Source organism: Cannabis sativa, chromosome 2 (assembly GCF_029168945.1).
Source record: "Cannabis sativa cultivar Pink pepper isolate KNU-18-1 chromosome 2, ASM2916894v1, whole genome shotgun sequence".
NCBI lineage: Eukaryota > Viridiplantae > Streptophyta > Magnoliopsida > Rosales > Cannabaceae > Cannabis > Cannabis sativa.
The window spans coordinates 13,005,591-13,032,738 of NC_083602.1; the positions used below are offsets into that span (position 1 = coordinate 13,005,591).

At 32.4% G+C, this 27,148-nt stretch overlaps 1 protein-coding gene across 2 annotated transcripts; it reads left to right on the plus strand.

Annotated features, from left to right (window-relative positions):
• The first annotated feature begins 22,883 nt into the window (after positions 1-22,883).
• LOC115720643 (uncharacterized) lies at positions 22,884-26,363 on the plus strand. 2 transcript variants are annotated; one of them, XM_030649807.2, is made up of 3 exons: positions 22,884-23,026; positions 24,004-24,077; positions 24,201-26,363. In XM_030649807.2, the coding sequence occupies exon 3, from the start codon at positions 24,339-24,341 to the stop codon at positions 26,220-26,222; it is 1,884 nt and encodes a 627-aa protein (XP_030505667.2). In that variant the 5' UTR covers positions 22,884-23,026; positions 24,004-24,077; positions 24,201-24,338; the 3' UTR covers positions 26,223-26,363. The 2 variants fall into 2 exon arrangements, with proteins under 2 accessions (XP_030505667.2, XP_030505668.2); XM_030649808.2 differs by lacking the exon at positions 24,004-24,077 and having other exon boundaries at positions 22,895-23,026.
• The last annotated feature ends 785 nt before the right edge of the window (positions 26,364-27,148 follow it).

Below are 27,148 nucleotides of genomic sequence, written 5' to 3' on the forward strand. Positions count from 1 at the left end.
CATAGAACTTAGAATTGCACTCTCAGTTATATAGAATGCTCTATATGTTCCACCATATAGACACATCATTAGTTATCCATTGTTATAATCCTAATGTGATCAATGATCCTCTATATGAATGATCTACACTGTAAAAGGATTAAATTACCGTTACACCCTACAATGTATTTATTCCTTAAAACACTTGACCCCGTATAAATGATATTTCAGCTTATGTGAAATGAGTACTCCACCATTTATGTTCGTTTGGTCAAGCTCGAAGGAGATCATCCTTTGCTTACTATTCGCCAGATAGAAGCTATAGATTCCATGTTTATGATAGCGCTCCCACTCAATTGCACTACCGTGTTCCCAAAATGTACGTATCACCCTGACCTAAAAGTAGGCTTAACTAACAAATCAAAGAACACGAATAGCCTTTCAAGATTGAGCCTAATCATAACAGGATTAAGATCATTTGATCTAGGATCAACTAGGCGATATTGACTTGAATAGATATTACGGTAAGTTTAATAAATCTAAGTCAAAGTTCAGTATCGGTCCCTTCCGATGCATACTCCATGCATCCAACCTGAGCATTACTTTAACCAATGTTCTAGAAAGAACATAGTATTTCTCCAAATACAAGTAAACTCTTGTTGTAGATTATCATATCAGTAAAACCCTGTGTCTGATAAATCTAGGAAACTTTATTCACATAGTCATGTTTACTTTCCAATGTGTTGACGGCACAATAAACAGGATCAAGTATGTGAAAAGGGTTTCAGATGAATTTATACATTATGTACATATAATCATGAAATAAATCATGTGAACCATGCAACATTAAATGTTATTTCTGATCTGTATTAATAAGTAAATCTGATTATATTGAAATGAGTTTTATTTAGGGCATAAAACCCAACAACTGCAACGGCTTCGAGAACATAAGCTTTATGCCAAGTTCAAGAAATGTGAGTTCTGGCTATCTCAGGTGTCTTTCCTAGGGCACATTGTGAGCAAAGATGGGATCAAGGTGGATCCCGGGAAGATCGAATCCGTCAGGGATTGGCCAAGACCGAAGACAGTGACAGAGATCAGAAGCTTCTTGGGTTTAGCTGGGTACTACCGTAGGTTCGTGGAAGGGTTCTCCAAAATTTCAATGCCCCTAACCGAGCTTACAAAGAAGAATCAGCGGTTTATCTGGTCAGATAAATGTGAAGCTAGTTTTCAGGAGCTGAAAGAGAGGTTGATTACTGCTCCGGTGCTAGCTTTGCCTTCGGACAAAGAGAAGTTCGTAGTATTTTGTGACGCATCCAAACAGGGTTTGGGATGTGTATTGATGCAAGCCGATCGGGTCATCGCTTATGCCTCCCGTCAGTTAAAGGATTATGAACAGCGATACCCGACTCATGATCTAGAATTGGCCGCAGTGGTTTTTACACTGAAGATTTGGCGGCATTACCTGTATGGGGAGAAGTGTGAGATCTATACCGACCATAAAAGTCTCAAGTATTTCTTTACTCAGAAAGATTTGAACATGAGACAAAGGCATCGGTTGGAATTAGTGAAGGATTACGATTGTGAAATCCTCTATCATCCCGGAAAAGCCAATGTAGTGGTCGATGCCCTGAGCAGAAAGGGTCCCGGGCAAGTAGCTAGTATGGTTCAGATCTCACCTCAGCTAGCAGAGGATATGGTTAGATCCAGCATTGAGTTTTTGGTAGGTCAGCTTCACAACTTGACGCTGCAATCTGATCTGTTGGAAAGAATAAAAGTCGCTCAGATGACAGATCCGGAGTTAGTGAAAATCCGAGATGAGGTGTTGACTGGTCAAGCCAAGGACTTTTCAGTGTCAGATAGTGGGATGCTTTTATATAAAGCCAGAGTTTGTGTTCCGAACAGTGTGGAACTTAGAAATGAGATCTTTGAGGAGGCTCATTCTACCCCGTATTCTCTGCATCCCGGCACCACTAAGATGTACCAAGATTTGAAACCGTACTTCTGGTGGAGCGCTATGAAGAAGAATTTGGTAGAAATCGTATCGAGATGCCTCACTTGTCAGCAGATTAAGGCTGAACATCAGAGACCAGCAGGGTTGTTGCAGCCTCTAACCCTACCAGAATGGAAATGGGAAGATATCACGATGGATTTTGTGGTCGGGTTACCTAGGACCACGGGTTTGTATGATTCCATCTGGGTAGTGGTGGACCGATTTACGAAATCTGCTCATTTTCTACCGGTTAGAACAACGTTTTCAGTGGATCAGTTGGCAGAACTGTATGTTAGAGAGATAGTAAGACTTCACGGGGTACCGAAGTCTATAGTTTCGGACAGGGATCTGAAGTTCACCTCCAAATTTTGGAAAAGTTTGCAACGGGCAATGGGTACAAAGCTAAAATTTAGTACAGCATTCCATCCTCAGACAGATGGTCAGTCCGAAAGGACAATTCAGATATTGGAGGATATGTTGAGAGCCTGTGTTATGGACTTTGAAGGCTCATGGAATAAGTATCTACCGTTGATAGAATTTTCTTACAACAACAGTTATCAGAGTACGATAGGGATGGCTCCCTATGAACTGTTGTACGGTAGGAAATGTAGATCCCCTATCCACTGGGATGAGACAGGGGAGAGGAAATACCTAGGTCCAGAGTCAGTTCAGCGGACCAATGAGGCGATTGAGAAGATAAAAGCTAGAATGCTTGCCTCACAAAGCAGACAGAAGAGTTACGCAGATCCGAAACGCAGAGATGTTGAGTTCCAAGTAGGGGAACATGTGTTTTTACGGGTATCTCCGATGAAGGGGATTAAACGTTTCGGGAAAAGAGGCAAGTTATGCCCTAGATTTACAGGACCTTTCGAGATTCTCGAGAGGATAGGTCAAGTGGCATATCGGTTAGCATTGCCTCCACTTTATCGAGCTTCACAACGTATTCCATGTCTCGATGTTGAGAAAATACGTTTCGTACCCCTCTCATATACTCGCCATGAGAGCCTTCGGCATACCGAGACATGACTTATGAGGAGCAGCCAGTGCAGATCCTGGATAGAAAGGATAAAGTCCTTCGGAATAAGATCATAGCGTTGGTCAAGGTTCTGTGGAGAAACAGTAAGGTGGAAGAAGCCACCTGGGAGCTAGAGTCTGATATGAGAGCTCAATTTCCAGAGTTATTCAGGTTAGATTTCGGGGACGAAATCCTTTTAAGGGGGGGATAGTTGTAAAGCCCGCTTAGTTAATTTGGAAATTATCAGTTAATTGTGATTAATTATGAAATTATTTATAGCTATTTAAATAATTAATTATACTGTTATTTATGGAATTCAGAAATGCATGTTTATGTTATTCAGTAGTTTTCATATTTTGCATTTCCTATGTCTCGTATTTTGGAACTCGGCGTTTGGCTCAGTAGAAATCACAACTTAGTATGTTAGTAGTTTGGGGACGGGTTTTAGACATTGGGAATGTCGGGAATGGCCGGGAATTTAGAATTTCCCAAAAATACCCCTTTAGTATGTTTTATGTGGTTTTAAGGTGGAGGGGCAAAATGGTCTTTTTGCCCCATTAGTATTTTGTCTTTTGTGATTTTATGAAATGGAAAATAAGTGTTTATTTGATTATTTGTTGGCTGAAATGAGTATATGTTAAGTGGCTTTATTCATTAATTTATTTTTACAAAACATTACACTTAGGAAAAAATTACAAACTTTCAAACTCTCTCTCTCTTTTCCTCTCTCTCTCTCGGCTGTGCATGTGGGTGCAAAGGGGTGGTTTTTGCTCTGATTTTCTAGTGGATTCTCATCCAAAGCTAAGCATTCTTCAAGCTAGGTTAGCTTCTTTTGTTTTCTCTTGAAATTTGTTGAAATTTTGATGAAAATATGATGATTCTTGCATGATTTTTAGTTGCTGTTGCTGCTGTGATTTTGTGTTAATTTATGTGGTTTAAAGCATGTTAATTGAAGTTAAATGAGCTGTGTTGAAGCATGTTAGCTAGGTTGTGTAAAGCTTTGAGTTTTCTATGCAAAATATGTGATTTTTGAGAGAAAAGGTTATGTTTTGTTGCTGTGAGGTTGTGGAAGTTTGCTTGAGTTTCCAGAGGTTATTCTAAGCTTGATTATGTAGAATTAAGTTGGTTTGATTGCTTGTTAGGTGGATTTGCTCAAGTTTGAGTTTAAAACTCAAAGCTTGAGCTCCAATGGTGATTTTTGTTTCTGTGTATTCTGGGTTGTTTTGAGGCCTTAGAAATGTTCTAGGGAAGGTATAGAACAGGTCTGGAAAGTTTGAATCAATTTGGGGTTGAATTGGTTGAGTTATGAAAATTTGAGTGTTGCTGCCTGCGAGGAACCGGAATTCCGGTTGTGCATCCGGAATTCCGGATGAGGGTCCTGAATTTCCCAGAACCGAAATTCCGGTTGGGCAACCGGTCTACCAGTTGGGGAATTTTCAGAACCCGTGTTTTTTCTTCGTTTTTATGTTTTAAGGGGTATTACCATGCTTTTTATCGATAGGGATACTTTTAGTTTCTAGTTTAAGTCCCCGGGAAGTGATTTAGCGTGTCACTTATAGCGTTGTGATTTTTATGGTTTAGGAGCCAGTAATCCGCCACTCAGCTAAAGTTCCAGTCAGGTTGACCGGCACACCTGAATTCAGAATCCAGGTAAGATTAGTATAACAGTATGCATATGTAGATTACATGTTTAGCGTGCATGTAGGAAGCCTGTTAGATTACATTAGTTATGTATATAGGCTTCGAACCATCCAACCCTGTCACGTCTGCAGACAGCCGGAGTATGACCAAGAGCCGAGTATGACCGGCTCGACCGATCAGCCGACATTTGGTTGGTGGTTCCGTGCTATTGACCTATCCCGTCTGCAGACAGCCGGAGTATGACCAAGAATGAGTATGACCGGTTCGACCGATCAGGAGGATACTTGTCAATAGTACCGTCCCTGTGAACGTTCAAAACTCAGTACCATGTTGGACATGGCAGTAGTGGCTCAGTACCATGTTGGACATGGCAGTAGCGGGACTCAGTATCGTGTTGGACACGGCAGTTAGAATTATGTATGAGTATTATTATGCTTTTCTTACTGAGTCTGTCGACTCATAGTTTACGTTTATGTGTAGGTAAAGGCAAGGCTATAGCTGATGGACCGTGAGCGAGCTTATGAGATTGTACATGTCGGGGCGGTTAGGCCTGGAGCGTACGATCCTCGGGACAGCAAGGCTGATTTTTGTAACTGGTTGTTAGACGACCTTTATTTTATGTAACAGTTAAACAGTTAAAACTTTTTGTAAATAATTTTATAATCGGGATCCCGAGTCTTTTGTAATATTGTTTTATAAGTTTAATTAAAAAGCAAAATTTTAATTAATCACGTTTTTCCATAAACCTCGTTGATTGGCAACGAGCTGCACAGTACGTTTAAAAATCACGTAATACGCCTATGGTAGTTAGGGTGTTACACTAGAAGACTTCAAATGGCTGTTGTTCACTCTACTTACAGGTTTTATCCAATGTGCAAGGGCCTAAAAATCATCAATCTTTACTTCACAGATGATTTGATTCTATTTAGCAAGGGATCAAGGCTTTCGATATTGGCTATCGAAGAGGTTCTTAATGACTTTAGCTTTGTTTCTCGAAGAGGTTTTATTTTATCTTAATGATTTTCAATTGGTTAAAGGCTTCTTTACACTCAATTACTTGGGAGTCCCTCTAAGGCTGACTAAATGGAAAGTTGAGGATTGTGGCGTTATTATCAATAAGATAAAATAGAGATTAAATACTTGGTCAAGTAGGCACCTCTCATTTTCTAAGAGGGTTCAATTGATCCACTCTGCTTTACTTGGTCTTCCAAACTATTGGATGAGCATTTTTGTTCTTCCACATAGTATTACCAAGGAAGTTGGGAAACTTTGTAGAGGCTTTCTTTGGGGTATGAATGTCAATAGAAGTAAAATTCACATTTTTTTGTGGGATAATGTTTGTCTCTCAAAGTCTTATGATGGCCTTAGGTTCAAAGATGGCGTCAAGTGGAACCAAGCTATTCTTGCTAAGTATGTTTGGGCGATTTTGACAAAATAAGATTTACTCTGGGTCAAATGGGTAGATAACATCTATCTGAAGAAAGCTAATTTATGGTCTTATGAACTTAAACTAGATTCAAGCTGGTATTGGAGTAAACTGTGTCATTTAAGGGAAAAATTTATGTGTTCTAAGATCCTAAAAGCAGGTACTTCTAGCTAGTTTGAGACTAACTAGTTGTACAATAGTAGATTGGTCCAAAACTAGGTCAATTTTAACAAGGCTTTTTGGAGCTCTTTAAATGTGCCTAAACACAGGTTTGTTGTGCCAAATGATGAATTCCAATCTTCTCACTAGGGACAAGTTGAGTCAGTTTCATATAGAACTGAACTCCCTGATGTGTCCCGTTTGTAAAGATGAATTAGAGACTCATGATCACATTTTCTTCAAATGTATCATGTTTCAAAAAGTCATGGACTTGATCATTTCTTGGATGGGATTCAAAGGTTGGCCCTTAGATCTTGTTGGCTGGACTGGTTGGGTTGCTTTGAAAGGTCAAAACCAGATTCAACAGTTCAATATCACAATTTTGGCACTAGTGATTTGCAACCATTGGCTCAACAGAAATATGTGTATTTTTAATGGATATTCTAGATTAATTTTCGGTGTTGTAAATGATGTAAAGAATATTATGAAGTATATATTACAAATAGTTAACAACAGAAAAATGACAAAGCAGAAGAGCGATTATTTGTTGAGGTTGCAATGTATTTATTTTGATTTTTAGGTGCTGGAGCTGCTGGTTTGGAGCCGTGGTGGGCTTTTATTTTGTTTGATTGATGTTTGTATGTGCTTTGTCGATTAATGAAGTCATTTTTTATTGATCGAAAAAAAAATTGAGTTCATTAGAAATTTGGAGAATTTTTGAGTGTTCTCTCACTAAGTATTTTGATTTGAATATGCAAAGTATCAGAATTTTATTTAGATAACGTTAGGCATTGTTTATATTTTTGAAAATATATAAGCTATATTTTATTTTATTTTTTTGGTGAAATTTAACTTATTTTGAGTAATATTGTAATGTAGATAGTTAAAAAATTTCATAAAATGTTTTTAGTATATTTGAATTAAAATTTTAATTTAAAAAGATTCATAAATTTTTTTATAGCATTTTAATTTTAATGTCAATATTGAATTTGTTACAAAGAAAAATATATGTAATGTGTAATTATTTTAGGTAAATAATCTTTTTAGTGTAAGCTTTGTAGTTTAAGAAAAAAAGTTTAGTATAGTTGTAACATTTAACCATTTATTATAAGAGTAAAAGTTTAATAGTATACCTTTCTTATTATTGTACCTTTGAATAGTATAGTAATCTAGGAAGAGAATTTGGAGGTTAAAGACTTATTTTAATTGAAGATTTTTTGGCAGTGTAAGTGTGACTCATGATGTTGAGTCCAAAGTCTTATTTTTAGTAATATGTATTGTGTGCATAGGTAAAAAATTTCTAGTATTTGTGAAAAAGTTTCATAAAATATCTTTTCTATTTTTTAAGTTAAGTTTTATTAAAACTAATGTATTTCTAGTTTGGGTAAATAGCAGCATAAGTACTCAAAGTTTCTAGTTTGTAAGTGGCATAAATTCAATATTTATTTTTAGCAATATAAATACTCAATGTTTGTAAAACTGTAATTTCCTCTAATTTTGTCAGTACAGACTCCGTTTTGAATTTATTAAAAGAACATTTAGATATAACTCGTATTACATGTTTCTATCTAAAACCAATGATCTAAAATCTGGGCCTTATATGTGCCCAGTTTAAGACAATAATAGACTTTATACTTAGAGAAAATTACAGTTTTATAAACATTAGGTACTTATGCCGCTAAAAATAAATATTGAGTTTATGTCACTTACAAACTTAAAACTTTAGATACATAACAGAGGGAGTGGGATCACCTTTACAGGTGCAGAAGATGATGGAACACATTTGGAGTGGGATTGGATAGTATCTCCACTTCTTTCCTACTTTGGTTTTGAGATTACAACTATATAGTCAACTTCTATAAAATTAGTATTTGTGAATAAAAAAACACTTACTAGTATTGATAACCATAGTATAGTCCACCCGTAGTCACTTTAGAATAACCACCAAACATGCAAACCTTAGTCAACAGTTCTAGCTATTTCTTAAGGACATAATTAAGGAATCCCTAGATTTAACAATGGTGTACACTAAGTTGTTAGGTTTTGTGCCCTAAATTAAACTCATTACAATCTGATTAGTTATCAATTTAGAATTTTGAAGTGATTATGTTTACATGTATTTTACATGCTTATGGTTTAATATATATATATATACACAAAATCAGTTAAATATATGCACAAAATCAGTTAAATCCAGAACATATATTTATTCACAATTACAGTATTGTCAATACAGTGGAATGTGATTGTGATTATATGATTCAAAAGAATAAGTCCATGTTCATCAGTGTTTTGGATTTACATTGATGTGATAATCAGCGATGAAGTATACTTACACTTGGAGTAAGTGTTATGTTCTTTCCAGGACATTGGTAAAGTATACTAGTTTTGAATGTATGGAGTATACATTGGACTAGACCGATATTGAACTTGGTCAAAGATATTATAAACTTACCGTTGTATGTTTCCAAGTCAATATCAGTAGTTGATCTTAGATTAAAAGAATCTAAATCTTGATATGCTTAGGCTCAATCTCAGGAGTGTTATTCATGTTCTTTGATTTATTAGTTAAGCCTACTTTTGGGTCAGGGTGATACGTATATTTTGGGAACATGATAGCGTGAATGAGTGGGAGCGCTGAACATAAATATGGAATCTATAGCTTCTACTAGTGTATAGAATCCAAGTGATGATTCCCTTCGAGCTTAGCTAAATAGAAGTAAATGGATGAGCTCTTGTTTCAGTGACTATATATTAGATCACTAAACCATCATTTACAGGTAGCTAAGTGTTTTAAGGGGCAAAATACATTGAGGGGTGGAAACGGTAAATTTATCCCATCTCGATGTAAATCATCTATATAGAGGATCTTTGATCACATTAAGATTATAACAATGGTTAAATGAGATAGCATATCTATATTGTGGAACATATAGTATGCTCTATATAAGCCTGAGAGTGCAATTCCAAGTTCTAAGAGTGGATTCAACAAGGAATTAATAAGTTAGGATTTACTTGGTAAATTCGGTTCAACTTATTGGAAGCTCAACAATATAGATCCACGGTCCCCATTCTAGTTGAGACCATACTGTTTGTAAGAATCAATAATTGATTTATGATTAATCAATTATAATTCTAAAAGTTAGACTATGTCTAATTTGTGAATTCTCACTAAGTAGGGTTGAAATCGTAAAGAAAAGGGTTTCTAGGTTTATTTATTAATTAAGAGATTTTGTATGTCTAATTAATAATTATATTAAATGACAATATTATTTAATAATCTATTTTTGTTATAAAATAATTAGTTTTGGCATTTAAATGGTTAGAATTGGAAAATGGCATTTTTGGGAAAATATAAATAAAATTGTGGAAATTGCAAAATCCATGGGAGGCCCATTCACACCATGGTCGGTCACATGGTTGTGTATTTCCCAATTGCTATTTTCATTTTTATAATGCCAAAATAATTACTAGCCTAAACCTAGCAGCTATTTATAAATAGAAAGTTGTGGATCATACCAAATAAGGCAGTTAATCAATTACTCAGTAAATGAAGAAACTGTTTATTTTGGAAAGTTGAGCTTCCCTTTTCCCTATATATAGTAGCCCCCCTCTCTTCCTCTTGCATGCTTCATTGATACACAAAATACACAGTGAAAAAGAGAGAGAATTTCGAAATCCTTTGTGAGAGAGAAGTGCCCACACACAACAAACAGTACCTCAATCATAGATTGGAAGACTATGAAGGATCACATCCATCTGAAGGACATTCGGGCTCAGATCTTGATTATACTCTGCAATAGAAAGGAATCAAGGGTTAGAGATCTGAGTGGAAGGAGACATATTATTCCGCTGCAATCACTGTAAGGTTTCTTAACTTTTTATGTGTTTTATTTATCGTTTTAGAAGTTCATATTTAGGTTGTTAAATCAACATACTTGTGAGTAGATCTAAGTTCCTGGTAAAATAAATTCCAACATAAGTACTTTACCATTATATCAATCTAAGTTTGTCTTAGGACCTAGTCTTAGATGGGACGATAGTTTAAAAAGTCTCTAAGACATATCCCTAAAAGGACTTTGGTAGCTGCTAGTAACTAATCATAGGCTTAATCATTTCATTAGTATGCAACTTCAAAACTCTGAGGAGGTAAGTTCGATTACAATTCAAAGTTCATGTAAATGATCTTTGAACTGTATATGAAATGTTTCTCCACCCCTATCAATTTGCAAGATCTTTAATCACTTTCTTAACTGTCTTTGCTAGAAATTTATGACATAAGTTAAATATCAATAGTAATTGTCTAAGAATTTGACGAGTTACTCATAACCACCCCTAGTTTGTATATTCCTATGTCAAAATGACACATGAATGTACTATCCAAGTGATTATATGGCACATGTTCTCTTTGCAGAGAATGATCTTGTCAAAACTACTATGACAAGATAAAGTGCCAAAGATAATCAATAGTCATTAATATACTTTGATGTATATGATTCCTAGGTCTAGTTATAACAAAGAGAGTTTGTTGAATAATTTAAGTGGATACTCGATCACAGAATATCAACTCAATTTTAATACATTAATGCATGGTTTAATCCATTAAAATGGATAATAAAACTTGTGAAAGTTAAACTTAATGTTTATGTAATCTAGAAACTGAGTTATTATTCTAGCTTAAACTACCACTAAGATACTATTATAACTCTAAGTTTAGCTTGCTTGATATCAATTACAGAACTGTAACTTAAGATTATGTTCAATTGATATTTTAGTAGCATGCACTGTAAGAAGGAGATTCAATTCCTGAAAAAAAATGAGGATAGTCATCTTTATGGAAAGAATATCTTAAATATGTTCATCCGCGTCGCTTATTTTCTTAGAAGAAATTAAAGCAACATCATAAGCAGATGATCATAATCCATATAGTCCAATGTTGTATGATTATAGTAATTTCTAAATGAAAAAGCTATAGAGAAAATTTAAAGAATAATTTCGATTAAACTTTGTCATTGTTTTAGTATTGTAAACCCTAGTTTATGTTGTCATCTATTGGGATAATGTTGGGTTTTATGCCCTAAATAAAACTCATTTAAATATAATCAGATTTACTTATTAATATAGATCAGAAATAACATTTAATGTTGCATGGTTCACATGATTTATTTCATGATTATATGTACACAATGTATCAATTCATCTGAAACCCTTTTCACATACTTGATCCTGTTTATTGTGCCGTCAACACATTGGAAAGTAAACATGACTATGTGAATAAAGTTTCCTAGATTTATCAGACATAGGATTTTACTAATATGATAATCTACAACAGAGTTTACTTGCATTTGGAGAAGTGCTATGTTTTTTCCAGAGCATTGGTTAAAGTAAAGCTCAGGTTGGATGCATGGAGTATGCATCGGAAGGGAACGATATTGAACTTTGACTTAGATTTATTAAACTTATCGTAATATCTATTCAAGTCAATATCGCCTAGTTGATCCTAGATCAAATGTTCTTAATCCTGTTATGATTAGGCTCAATCTTGAAAGCCTATTCGTGTTCTTTAATTTGTTAGTTAAGCCTACTTTTAGGTCAGGGTGATACGTACATTTTGGGCACACGGTAGTGCAATTGAGTGGGAGCGCTAACATAAACATGGAATCTATAGCTTCTATCTGGCAAATAGTAAGCAAAGGATGATCTCCTTCGAGCTTGACCAAATGAACATAAATGGTGGAGTACTCATTTCACATAAACTGAAATATCATTTATACGGGGTCAAGTGTTTTAAGGATAAAATACATAGTAGGGTGTTACGGTAATCTAATCCCTTTACAGTGTAGATCATTCATATAGAGGATCATTGATCATATTAGGATTATAACAATGGATAACTAATGATGCGTCTATTGGTGGAACATATAGAGCATTCTATATACTGAGAGTGCAATTCTAAGTTCTATGCGTGGATTCAACGAAGAATTAATAAGTTAGTGAATTTTAGTGCTAAATTCTTGATCTACTTATTGGAAGCTCGGTTATATAGACCCATGGTCCCCGCACTAGTTGAGATAATATTGCTTGTAAGACTCATATAATTGGTTTTGATTAATCAATTATAATTCTCAAATTAGACTATGTCTATTTGTGAAATTTTCACTAAGTAAGGGCGAAATTGTAAAGAAAGAGTTTTAGGGGCATATTTGTTAATTATGATACTTTGTATGGTTCAATTAATAAATATGATAAATGACAATATTATTTAATAATTATTTATAGTTATTAAATAGTTAGAATTGGCATTTAAATGGTTGAATTTGAAAATTGGCGTTTTTGAGAAAATCAGATGCAGAAAAGATAAAACTGCAAAATTGCAAAAAGTGAGGCCCAAATCCACTAAGCATGGCCGGCCACTTTTGTAGGCAATTTAAATTGATATTTTCATTATTTTAATGCCAAATAATTCAAACCTAACCCTAGTGGAATGCTATAAATAGATAGTGAAGGCTTTAGGAAAATTACACTTCTGATTCAGAAAAACCTGAGTCTTCTCTCTCCCTATCTGGCCGACCACTCCCTCTCTCTTTCTTCCCTCTTAAATTTCGAAATTCTTAGTGTATGAGTAGTGCCCACACACAGCAAGTGATACTTCATCCATAGTGAGGAAGATCGTGAAGAAAGACTTTCAGCAAGAAGGAGTTTCAGCATCAAAGATTCAGAGAAAGAGATCCAGGTTCAGATATTGATAATGCTCTGCTACAGAAAGGAATCAAGGGCTAGATATCTGAACGGAAGGAGTCATTTAATTCCACTGCACCCAATGTAAGGTTTCTTAAACTTTATACGTGTTTATTTCATCGTTTTAGAAAGTTCATATTTAGGGTGTTAATCAACATACTTGTGAGTAGATCTAAGATCCTGGTAAAATGATTCCAACAACTGGCCTCAGAGCCATGGTAATTGATTTACTTGCAAGAAATTTAGACTTTAAAACGATTGTTTGATGTTTTGGATGGTATCATGTTGTATTGAGTGTTATTTGATGATTGATTGATGTTTGTGAATTTTTCGTGAAAAATAATTGAATATCTGATTCTGGAATTATTTTTATTGGATAGTATGGAAAAAATTAAGCAAGTTACTTTTTTACAGAACTCAATTTCGATTTAATTTGAATTAGTTATGATTTTTTGAAGTTTCGAAAAAATCGGGTTGTGTTGCTGCACCACATGCGCGCGCAGAGAGGCTGCTAGCAGCCCCCTGCGCCGAGAAACCACGCCCACGCAGCCCCAAGTGCGCCCATGCACAGTATGCTTGGCATACTGTCCGTACAGCTCACAATTTTTTCGTTTTTCTTCGTTTTTTCATGCTTTTTTATGGAATTAACTTCCGATTTTTTGTGTAGTTCTGTATTTATACTATTACTATTCCTAATTCAACTCTAATTATCATAATGAATTAATTTAATATTTTTAAATTTAATTCATGATATTAGTGTAATTTGAATTTAAAAATAGTTAGTATCTATCTTTTTTGCTCAATAATCTATCTTATTTTTAAATTTGATTATATCTTATCTTATTTTTAAATTTAAGGTCAGATTTTAAATTTTTAAATTAAATTTTTTTTAAAATAATTTGACCTTATTTAAATTTAAAATAAGATAACTATAATCATGTAATTTTAAATAGATGTAAGATATTTTGCTAACTTTTAAATTTTGTTATTTTATTTATTTAAATTACATTTAAAATCTGAAAAAGATATTCATTTATCTTTTTTAATTTTTTATTTAATTTTTATTTATAAAATAACATTTAATTTTTAAAAGTAGTTAGCAAATTTTGAAATGATATTTAGGTTGGTTGAAACCTAATTTTTCAAAATTGTAGGTTTAATTTTAAATTTAATTTTTTTTTGAAATTTTGAAATTTTTTTTAAATTTTTCGAAAATTTTTTTATTTAATTATTTAATTTTTTGAGATTATTTATTTAAAATTAAATAAATCCCACATCCAACTATCCAGCTAACCTTGTTGCAGGAGTATGTATTTTAGCTTGTCTGTAAGTTTTTAAAACCTATTATTGCTTGATTGCAAATAGCCATGGTTAACTTGTTGACAGATCCAATGATCTGATTTTAACTCATGGCTCCCTTGGTCAAGTAAATAATTTGTAACAGGTATACAATCTTCTTTCATCTGTGTATGACCTAGCAACATGATAGGACCCATCCAAAGTGTGCATGTGTGAGCCTATGTGTTTAATTTTATTATAGATGCATATAGGTTGTTGTTGCTAAATAAAATATCATAGTTTTTGATAGATTTTATTTAGGCCCATTTAGTTTTGGGTCTATTCAATTAATAACAGTTGTTCATTTTAAGGTTAAATTCCTCTCTTTTGGGCCTTGTGTGAGAGTTGGGAGCCATAGTAGTGGGTACGACATACTGAACCCAGCACCCCCTCACATGAACCACCCCAATTGTGAAGGCCCATTTGCCTGATTTGAATAACTGTACTAGGTTAATTAAACTAGTTTAACCTAATAAAATTGATTAGCAACATAATTAATTTCATTTATTTTGAAATTAATTTAAGAAAATTATAGTTTAAAGATTTTTTTTTATTCTAAGCTAAACTATATGTATTTTCTTGTATTTAATTAAATATAGAATTATAACCATCTAGATTCTTTCTGAAGCTTAATTTAAATTTTTCATTACATATTCCTATTTAAGTTGACATTTAGTTATCTATAACTAACCAGCTTAAATCTGAATATCTTTTGGATTTAAAATTTCAAAATTAAGTTGAGGAATTTTAGGCATTGGTTATTAAGATTCTTTAGATATTTTTTAAGTTAATATCTTTTCGAATATTAACTTAAAATGGAATATTTTAAATATTTTTTAAGTTAATATCTTTTCGAATATTAACTTAAAATAAAATATTTTTTTTTAAATTAAGTGGTTACAACTTAATTTTTTGATATTTAATTAAATTTAAATTTGAAAATATTTAAGTTCTAGATTTTTTCTAATACAACTTAAATTAGATATTTTTTCAAATTTTGTGGAAAAGATACTTAGTTAAATAAGATATTTTCTAGATAGTTATTTCTAGACTATTTATTATTTCTAATATTAAATAGGAAAATATTATACATTGTGAAATTAATTATTTATATAATTAATTTTGGTACAATTTATTTTAAGTATATTTTTCCTAGTATTAAACTAGAGATTAATAATTAAGCTTTCTCTACACTTAATTATTTATTTCTTGAATTTAATACATTTAATTAATTTGAAAATTAAATATCTAAGTTGATTTTCATCATGATACTTAAATATTTCTTTTTCATGACATTTAATTAAATAGAAAATTATTTTTAGTTGAAATTCAATTTTTCAACTAAATTTAAATAGTTTTCAAAAAAAAAATATTTTTTCTATATTTTATTAATCAAATTTTGAAATTACATTTCTTAAATGCTGGAATTTCGAATTTTATTTGAAAAATAGATTAAAGTTGTAAATTATTTATTTTAATTTTGGACCAACTTAAATCAATGATTTTTCATTAATTGATTAATTTAAAATAAATGAATTAAAATATATTATTAGAAATTGAATTAATTAGTCAAAGGAAAATCTAGATAAGTGATATTTTTGCTTGAAGTATTTTTCTAGTGTATTTAATTAAATAGAAAATTAATATTTAAGTTGATTTTCATCATCATACTTAAATATTTAAAATTTTTCTTATATATTTAATTAAATAGGAAAATTATATTTTTTTGTTGTAAATTAATTTTATTAATTAATTTTGGGCCAACATTAAATTAGAATAATTTTTTCCAGGATTTATTTTTTTTATTTTAACATGCATTTTCGAAAATTGTGTCCTTGAATACTTTAATTTTTCGAAATGCAATATATATTTATAGAAAATTAAATTTGAATTGTAAATTAATTTAAATTAATTTTGTAACAACTTAAATTGAATATTTTTCTAAATATTTATTGGAAATTATTACTAAGATGGAAATAATTCATATTATTTTCATACCCATCTAAGTAAAATTTATAAATATTAAATTAAAATTTATATTTAGAATTTTTCATTCTAAATTGGAAATTTTAATTAAATAAATATATATTTAAAATAAATAGATTAAATAAAAAGAATCAAAGAAAATACAACTCTCTTTAATTAATGAGCTTTATTATTAAGATATTCGATCTCCATTGTTGGTTTTACATCTCGTTTGTTTTAGTGAGTAATCCTCCCTAATGGAGGAACGTTCATTAGCAATTTCGCACCGTTTAATCTCGAAAGATAAGTAGTTTGTAAGTGTTTTATATGGTATGGATCACCCTAATGGTGGCGACCATATTTAACTTGCAAATTGCGAAACAATGGTGGAAGCTCATAAGATAGAATTGCCTTGACTCTCGCCTAAACGGGACAACGCTGAATTCCAATCTTGATCGAATAAAAGGTTGCTAGAATGTTTAACATTTTAGATGAGCTGACAACTCTATTCAATGGATGGTAGCTTTGACTCTCGCCTAAACGGGACAACGCTGAATTCCAATCTTGATCGAATAAAAGGTTGCTAGAATGTTTAACATTTTAGATGAGCTGACAACTCTATTCAATGGATGGTAGCTTTGACTCTCGCCTAAACGGGACACTGATATCGGTTTGTTGAAAACCTTGGAAATTATTTAGGATTGTATGTTTTAATATTTTCACTTGTCATTCCTACTTGCTATATGCTTATAATTTCTGAATTGTGTATGAATTTATATTGAACCATGTTATTTTCTGTTATTAAGTTGTAGTTTAATTTCGAATCTTCATTGTTGGTCTAACTTGGCTTGTTTATCTAATGAGATAAATCCCTACTGGATTTTCACCATTAGACATACATAATAGTGTTAGATCTCGAAAGATAAATATTGTATATGCGACATCTAGCTGTTCATCAATTGATGACACCTTAGACTAGTATTTTTACGATATGAAACAAGAAGATTGTATAAATAAGATTACTTTGACTTTCGCTAATCGAAGCATCGTTGGATTCTTATTTTAAACGAAATTATCCTAATTCCTCTTAGCTTATTCATTTCGAATTAGCTCAATAACATATCATTGGATGAATGGTCTATAAATCATTTCATGTCATTCTATATTTTCTCTTAAGAAATTTAAATGACGCATATGATTATAATCCCGAAATTCTATTCTCAATTGATATAAATCCTCAACCTTAGAAATCTCCTACTTGTATGGGCAAATCTGACTTAGAGTTTGTATTAGTAGTGGTGGTCCAAGATAGAATTACTCATTATATTTGGTATAAATTTAAGTCTTTGACTTTAATTTTAGATTCCAAATAGAAATTTTCTTATATTTCTAATTCCAGAATACAATACAGTTACACTTTCTCAAGTGTTTAATATCCATCTTCTATTAATGGATTAAAACTGTATGGAATATGAGTTAAGTATTCTGTGACCAGGATCCACTTGCAGTATTCTAAGAACTCTTTGATGTAACTAAACCTATGTCATCAAAAAACACTACCACATTTTTATTAATCTATGGCATTTGTATCTTGTTCATAGTGGATTTGACAATATCAATCTCTGCAAAGAGTTAATATGCCTATATCAACTGAAAGTAGTTCATCTCATTCGCAGATGGATGTACATTCAGGGGTGGATATGAGTTTTTCGTTGTATTCTTAAAACGATAACTCTAGATTATACCTTTTAGCAAGAAATTTGAAATATTTGAAAATTTTCATTAATTTCTAGCAATGGTTAAAACCATTAAGGTAAGTGTTTAAAGATCTTGCGAACTGATAGGGGTGGAGAAATAGTTAGTTGATATGCAGTTCAAAGATCATTAAATTGATTTTTGAATTATATCCAAACTCACCTCCCCAGAAATTTCGAGTTGCATGTTGATCATTAGTTACTAGTCGTTGCCTAATTCCTTCTATGGTAGTACACTTTCAGAATTATGTAATGGTTGTATACTTAATGTAAATCATTACCAGATTCATGGATGACCTAATCAAAATCTTAAGAAAAGCTAGAACTGTTAACCATGGTTTGTTAGCTATTCTAAGTGATTAGGGGTGGACCATCCCATAGTCAATAGATAAGAAAGTGTTTGTTTAAACAAATACTACTTTCCTAAGAAAATGACTAAGTCTGAAAATAAAGTAGCAAATAAAGGAGATATTTTCTTGATTCCAAAAGTGTTCAATCATCTTATTTGACATATGATGATCCCACTGCCTCTGTTGTCTTGTCACAACCAAAGAGGTTAATACCATTTAGTTTTCTTAGACATAATTCACGGTACCTTGTCGTAGTGGGAGAGTTTCTAGGAACTCACCTTCTTATGACTTGGGAGACACTAGTGATTAAAATCCATTGTGAGTTTAAACAAGTAATGGATTGTCAAGATAAGAAACTAAGAAGAAAAGCCAATAGAATTATGGTTTAATCCATTCACATGGAATAACCTAAATTTTTCTATTACAAGGACATAAAAGGAAATTTCGTGTATGTCTATTCAATGGACTTAACAAAACTTCATGTTCCTAGTGTTATAGGTTTGAGTTTATCTAAACCTATGGCTTGTGGTATACCTAGTAATTACTTACTCTAATGCAAGCAACTTACTTTAGTAAGATGCTGAAGCATTTTCTTTCTAATGGCAATCTATAGAAGCTTCACAACTTCTTAGGCATAGATTTAATTTATCTAAGGAAAAGTCTCAACTATTCCAGAAAAGATAAAGCCATGGAAGAATTTCTTATATCAACAGTGAGAGGTCTCAGATATGCTATTGTATGCCTTAGACCAGACACCTGCTGTTGAGTGGGAGTAATGAGTAGGTATCAGATTAATCCAGGAGAAGAACATTGGAAGACAATCAAGTAAATCTTAAGATTAAGAAGAGGAACTATATGTTAGTCTATAAGGGTGTGTTTAAAACTCTTAGACTACACCATATCAGATTTCAAAATTTGCCTTTGTCCTAGTAAATCTTTCTGATAAGATGGTGGTTACTCTGGGGGTGGAATAGTGATTTTGGAGAAGTGTAAAAACCTATCTGAAGTCTCTAGGTCTATCAGAGAGGGACTGAATGTTAAAGTTGCAGGAAAGGTACTTATTCAGTCTAAGAAAAGTTCTATACATTTTTGGCACCATTCCAAATTGCCTTAACTACTAGTGTTAATTTCCTGATTAACCAAAAGTAGTTGCCAAAGGTATAGAATCCAGTATCCCAAAAAGAGTAGACATATAGAGAGGAATTTCACATTATCAATGATTTTTTGATTAAGGAAGAGTAATGGTGGAGAAAAGGTTGTGGTTAATTCAACCTTTCAGATCCTATTACGAGGAGTTTACTACTACTACACTTGATTTGTATATCAAGGTGTTGAGATTATTTGAAATGCACATTTTGTTTTATATTAGTGCAAGTGGGAGTTTGTTGGGTTTTATGCCCTAAATAAAACTCATTTAAATATAATCAGATTTACTTATTAATATAGATCAGAAATAACATTTAATGTTGCATGGTTCACATGATTTATTTCATGATTATATGTACATAATGTATCAATTCAACTGAAACCCTTTTCACATATTTGGTCCTGTTTATTGTGCCGTCAACACATTGGAAAGTAAACATGACTATGTGAATAAAGTTTCCTAGATTTATCAGACATAGGGTTTTACTGATATGATAATCTACAACAGAGTTTACTTGCATTTGGAGAAGTGCTATGTTCTTTCCAGAGCATTGGTTAAAGTAAAGCTCAGGTTGGATGCATGGAGTATGCATCGGAAGGGACCGATATTGAACTTTGACTTAGATTTATTAAACTTACCGTAATATCTATTCAAGTCAATATCGCCTAGTTGATCCTAGATCAAATGTTCTTAATCCTGTTATGATTAGGCTCAATCTTGAAAGGCTATTCGTGTTCTTTGATTTGTTAGTTAAGCCTACTTTTAGGTCAGGGTGATACGTACATTTTGGGAACACGGTAGTGCAATTGAGTGGGAGCGCTAACATAAACATGGAATCTATAGCTTCTATCTGGCGAATAGTAAGCAAAGGATGATCTCCTTCGAGCTTGACCAAACGAACATAAATGGTGGAGTACTCATTTCACATAAGCTGAAATATCATTTATACGGGGTCAAGTGTTTTAAGGATAAAATACATAGTAGGGTGTTACGGTAATCTAATCCCTTTACAGTGTAGATCATTCATATAGAGGATCATTGATCATATTAGGATTATAACAATGGATAACTAATGATGCGTCTATATGGTGGAACATATAGAGCATTCTATATACTGAGTGTGCAATTCTAAGTTCTATGCGTGGATTCAACGAAGAATTAATAAGTTAGTGAATTTTAGTGCTAAATTCTTGATCTACTTATTGGAAGCTCGGTTATATAGACCCATGGTCCCCGCACTAGTTGAGATAATATTGCTTGTAAGACTCATATAATTGGTTTTGATTAATCAATTATAATTCTCAAATTAGACTATGTCTATTTGTGAAATTTTCACTAAGTAAGGGCGAAATTGTAAAGAAAGAGTTTTAGGGGCATATTTGTTAATTATGATACTTTGTATGGTTCAATTAATAAATATGATAAATGACAATATTATTTAATAATTATTTATAGTTATTAAATAGTTAGAATTGGCATTTAAATGGTTGAATTTGAAAATTGGCGTTTTTGAGAAAATCAGATGCAGAAAAGATAAAAATGCAAAATTGCAAAAAGTGAGGCCCAAATCCACTAAGCATGGCCGGCCACTTTTGTAGGCAATTTAAACTGATATTTTCATTATTTTAATGCCAAATAATTCAAACCTAACCCTAGTGGAATGCTATAAATAGATAGTGAAGGCTTCAGAAAAATTACACTTCTGATTCAGAAAAACCTGAGCCTTCTCTCTCCCTATCTGACCGACCACTCCCTCTCTCTTTCTTCCCTCTTAAATTTCGAAATTCTTAGTGTATGAGTAGTGCCCACACACAGCAAGTGATACCTCAACCATAGTGAGGAAGATCGTGAAGAAAGACTTTCAGCAAGAAGGAGTTTCAGCATCAAAGATTCAGAGAAAGAGATCCAGGTTCAGATATTGATAATGCTCTGCTACAGAAAGGAATCAAGGGCTAGATATCTGAACGGAAGGAGTCATTTAATTTCGCTGCACCCAATGTAAGGTTTCTTAAACTTTATACGTGTTTATTTCATCGTTTTAGAAAGTTCATATTTAGGGTGTTAATCAACATACTTGTGAGTAGATCTAAGATCCTGGTAAAATAATTCCAACAGATGAGTCAACTAGATTTCGCATTTACAAAATACTTATCTTGCGAGATATAACACTATTATATTGTCTAATGAATGACAATCTATTGGGGATTGTCCCATTAAAAATAACAAGCTAAGTTAGACTAACAATAAAAATTCGAAATTGATACTACATAATCATTAACAGGAAAAAATGTTATGTTCCATATAAATTCTAATCACATATATATTCAAAAAATTGTAAAAACATAATCAAATATGGAAGATATGAAAAAAAAAAAATACTAAAAATAAGCATATCTCAAATTTTTCATAATTTTTAACAAAATGATATATAGTGTCACGTACTGAGTGAGATGCAAGGATATCATGAGTTAAACAGAGTAGTGAGCTCTTCTGAAATAGACACCATTTTAGCAACCTTCTATTTGATCGAAATATGAATTTAACATTGTCCAGTATTGGACTGGTTGCAAGTTTAATCTTATTTTATAAGCTACTACCATAGTTTCATATTTGTAAACCATACTCTAGTCTCTATTTGGGTGAGCGTTAATAAGAATATAAAATTTACAAAAATAATTAACTTTTGAGGTCTTACGTTGTTAAATTGTCTAATGGATGACCATCTATTGGGGATGAATACCATTAAAAATAACAATCTTGCAAGACCAATGATGGAGATCGAATATCTCATACTAATAAAGCTCATTGTTTTAAGAAGGTAGTATTTTTATTCAATTATTTATTTTGATAATTTATTTTAATATATTAATTAAAATTACTAACTTAGAAATACAATAATTATAAAATTAACTTTATATCCAAAGTATAAATTTTAATTTATATTAATAAAAATTATTAATTTAAATAGTTTTGAAAATAAATAAATTATTTTTCAATCTTAAATATATATTTTAATTTTTTTTAAAAAAAAATCTCTTAAAATTACTTAATTTAGGTAGATCTGAAATTAATAAATTAATTTCTACCCAAATAATAATGTTTTCAATAAAATTAACATTTTAATATTTTATAAATTAACTATCAAAATCATGTTCAAAAAAAAAAAACTATTAAAATTAATTTTTAATATTTAAGTATTAATTTTTATCAAAATAAATGTATGTAAAATTACTAATTTAACTGATTCTAATGTTAATTAAAATTAATTTATAATTAAGTATAATTATTTTTATTTCTTTTTAAGAGAAATTGCAATATATAAATATAATATTACAAAAAAATAAAAAAATAAAAACAAAATAAATAAATAAAAAAAAAAATCAAAACTTTGTTGTCCATTTTGGTTCATCTATCTTCCCGAGTGACCGGACTCAAGCATTAGGGGAATAATACCCAAAAACAACATCAGTACTGTAGTAGTACAAGAAGAAACAACAGTAGCAGCTAACCGTTCTCATCAGGTTCTTCCTTACTTTCTCTATATGCATTTTTCTATTTTCGTTCCCTTCTCTTCCACCACAATCTCACATGTTTTCTATCTTTTTCTTGATTTTCAACCAGAATGTTAATACCCACTTAGAAAAATCCTTATATTCCTCGATTATTTGAATTAAGAAGAATCCAAGACTTAAAATTCGCCAAAATATGAGTTTTTGGGTATTGTAATCTGTAAATTATTATACTTGGATCGATTCAATTACACCCACTTCCTATTTCGCGAAACTTTCCAGGTTAATTATGAGATTCTTGAGTTTTCATTTTTTTAAAAAATAATAATAAAAAAAATTGGATGATGAACACTTCCTTTTTTAATAATGAAACAGGGTGTTAGGTAACAAAGGGGAAATATAAATGTGAACCATTTATTTTCCAGAAAAAAAAAAAACAATTATATATATACACACACAAGAACATTGGCTCGATATTCCTTCCAACTTGAAAGAGCCATAAGTTTATATAAAAAAGAACTAGTTAGAGGTTCAACACTAGAATTTTCACTTCCCAGTGTGGTAACAGAAGAAACCATAGAACTCTGAACTTTGGACTTGTATTGTTTAATTAGTGTTTAGTTTTGTTTTGGTTTGATTTTGGAGCCATAATTTTTCAGAATGGAATTAGTTCTATATTGGGTATCTGATGATTTTAGTTCAGATCAGATAATTTAACTATAATGGTTAGAAAGAGTGCAGCAGCCAAGAGCTATGCTTTTAGTACTGATTAATATAGAAGTACCCTCTTGGATTGCATTTTATTCAATGTGTACTCTCTTATTTATTTATTTTTTAAAGTTCTAAATATTACTAACTTACATAATGTATATCTCCCTAGCTCTGTAACAAAAACAATATTTGCTGAACTTGTTATGTGAACTAGTTTAATTGTATAATAAATAAAACTTGAAAGTTTGTTTATTGTCCCTCTTTGTTTCCAATGCTAGGTGCCTTGAGGAGTTTGTTTTCATGGAGATAAATATCATTAAATCTACACCCGAGAATGCAAAAGAATATCCTTGTAATGATTCGAGATCAACATAAACACCCTTGCATATTTGACATTTTTTCAGTTGGTCTTACTTTGATTATTCTCTTTGGGCTCTTGGTTTCTCTATTAAATTAACCTTTTCTTCCAATGCAGTTTCTGACAAGGGGTGCTATCTGTTACAGTGTTGAAGTTAAACCTTTACCTTTTTGAACCTTTGTTATTAAGTGTTCAGCATTTGGAGAATACTTTAAATAATGTGACAGTGCTGCTTGCTACTTGTTTTTGGGAAACATGGCTGATCATTCTCTAGTTCCAAACGATCATTCTCTAGTTCCAAACGATCATTCTCTAGTTTCCAACGATCATTCTTTAGTTCTCAATGACCATTCCTTAGTTCCCAATGATCATTTAGTTCATGATACTTCTGTTCTTGTGGTAGATCATCCATTAGCCATAGGACAAGAATTTCCTGATGTTGAAACTTGTCGAAGAGCATTGAAGGACATTGCTATAGCAATGCATTTTGATCTTCGAATAGTGAAATCAGATCGTAGCCGGTTTATAGCAAAGTGCTCCAAAGAAGGTTGTCCATGGCGTGTGCATGTAGCAAAATGTTCTGGAGTTCCAACATTCACTGTTAGAACCCTGCATGGAGAACATACCTGTGAAGGAGTTCGGAACCTTCATCATCAGCAAGCATCAGTTGGTTGGGTTGCTAGATCTGTTGAAGCACGTATTCGAGATAATCCACAATACAAACCAAAGGAAATCCTAGAAGATATCCGCGAAGAACATGGAGTCAAGGTATCTTACATGCAAGCCTGGCGTGGAAAGGAGCGTAGTATGGCTGCCCTTCATGGAACTTTTGAAGAGGGATATCGGCTTCTTCCAGCATACTGTGAGCAAATAAGGAAGACCAATCCTGGAAGCATTGCTTCAGTTTTTGCAACTGGTCAAGAGAATTGCTTCCAACGTCTCTTTATTTCTTATCGTGCATCTATTTATGGGTTTATAAATGCTTGCAGGCCACTTCTAGAGCTGGATAAAGCAAACCTTAAGGGGAAATATTTGGGTACAATACTTTGTGCTTCAGCCGTTGATTCGGATGATGCTCTGTTTCCCTTGGCTATAGCTATTGTAGATGGAGAAAGTGATGAAAATTGGATGTGGTTCATGTCAGAATTGCGGAAGCTTCTTGGAGTGAACACGGAAAACATGCCTAGACTAACGATACTATCTGAAAGACAAAGGGGAATTGTAGAGGCAGTAGAAACACATTTTCCAAGTGCTTTTCATGGATTTTGTCTGCGATATGTGAGTGAAAATTTTCGGGATACATTCAAGAACACAAAGTTGGTGAATATCTTTTGGAATGCTGTTTATGCCTTAACAACAGTTGAGTTTGAAAGCAAGATTAATGAAATGGTAGAGATCTCACAAGATGTGATACCTTGGTTTGATCACTTTCCTCCCCAACTTTGGGCTGTAGCATATTTTGAGGGAGTTCGGTATGGTCACTTCACTCTGGGAGTAACAGAGTTATTGTATAATTGGGCCCAGGAGTGCCATGAGCTTCCAATTGTTCAAATGATGGAGCATGTTCGCCAACAATTGACATCTTGGTTTGATGAGCGTCGAGATATGGGCTTGCGGATGACCTCTATTCTTGTTCCCTCAGCTGAGAAACGGATTGCAGAGGCTATTGCAGATGCCCGTTGCTATCAAGTACTTCGAGCGAACGAAGTTGAATTTGAGATTGTGTCAACCGAAAGGACAAATATCGTGGACATAAGAACTCGAACGTGTTCTTGTCGCCGCTGGCAGATATATGGTTTACCTTGTGCCCACGCTGCTGCTGCGCTTATTTCTTGCAGGCACAATGTACATCTATTTGCAGAGGCATGTTTCACGGTAGGGAGTTATCGAGAGGCATACTCTCAGGCCATAAATCCTATTCCAGATAAGAGCCTGTGGCATGAACAAGGTGAGGGAACAGATGGTGGAAACGCGAAGGTTGAGATCATGATACGGCCGCCTAAAACTCGTAGGCCTCCTGGTAGACCCAAGAAGAAGGTCCTACGGGTAGAAAACTTCAAGCGTCCAAAGAGAGTTGTTCAATGTGGGAGGTGTCGTATGTTAGGACATTCTCAAAAGAAATGCACAATGCCAAGTTAATCTGAGTTAGCATTTTAAATTATAATTTTGTCTCATTTTTCTAATATGCCATAGAATCATCTTCATTCATGTCATGTAATGTAATCCTGATGCATTCTAACATAAAAGTGGCAAATAAATTTAGCTCCTTTTTGGCATAGTTACCTCTCTATTTGTCATGTGCGCATTAAGCAGTTTTTAGGAGCCATAAAATAAATAACATATTATCTATTCATGTAAAATATATATTTAATTATATATTACCCAAACAAAAAACATTCGTAAGCGCAAAGGCCTTTTCGAGCCTACTTTATTCGGCATCTTATTTTGAGCTCATTCTTTTATTACTAAAAGAAAATTAATGATGCCAATTGGAACCTACAACTCTTTTTTCAGTCGCTAAGTTAGTTATAATTTTTATTTTTATTTTTTTAAAATTATAGTTGCAAGTTTTTATACATATATATATATATATATTTTTCAACAATTTTTTTAATAACATTAAGATATTTTATACACATTTATATATTATTGGATAATTCTACATATGGGTGTTCATCAAATCGCTCAAACCACCCGCACTGCTCCGAAAAAAAATACGGTTTGAAATTCTTTGCAGTGCGGTCGCAGTTTGAATTTTTTCTAAACCGCGTGGTGCGGTGCAGTTTGCAGTTTTAAATTATTAATATGCGATTCAAACTGCACAGCATCGCACATTATAAAAATATCCATTTTTATATTTATTTAGGTCCAATATGTGAATGTCCAATCCAAAATCCACTAATTATTGTATTATTGAAACTTAATTTTTTTTTCATATTTATTTTCAAGTCTTATAGTATTTTTGATAAGTGTTGCTCAAACTTTATTGTATTTGTGATAGTTTATTTATTGGTGATAGTCCAAACCGCAACGCTACATTTTTTGCGGTGCGGTTTCTGCGATTT

Bases quoted from the DNA above. Each gene is read 5' to 3' on its own strand.
- LOC115720643 (XM_030649807.2), top strand. From the start codon at position 24,339: ATGGCTGATCATTCTCTAGTTCCAAACGATCATTCTCTAGTTCCAAAC.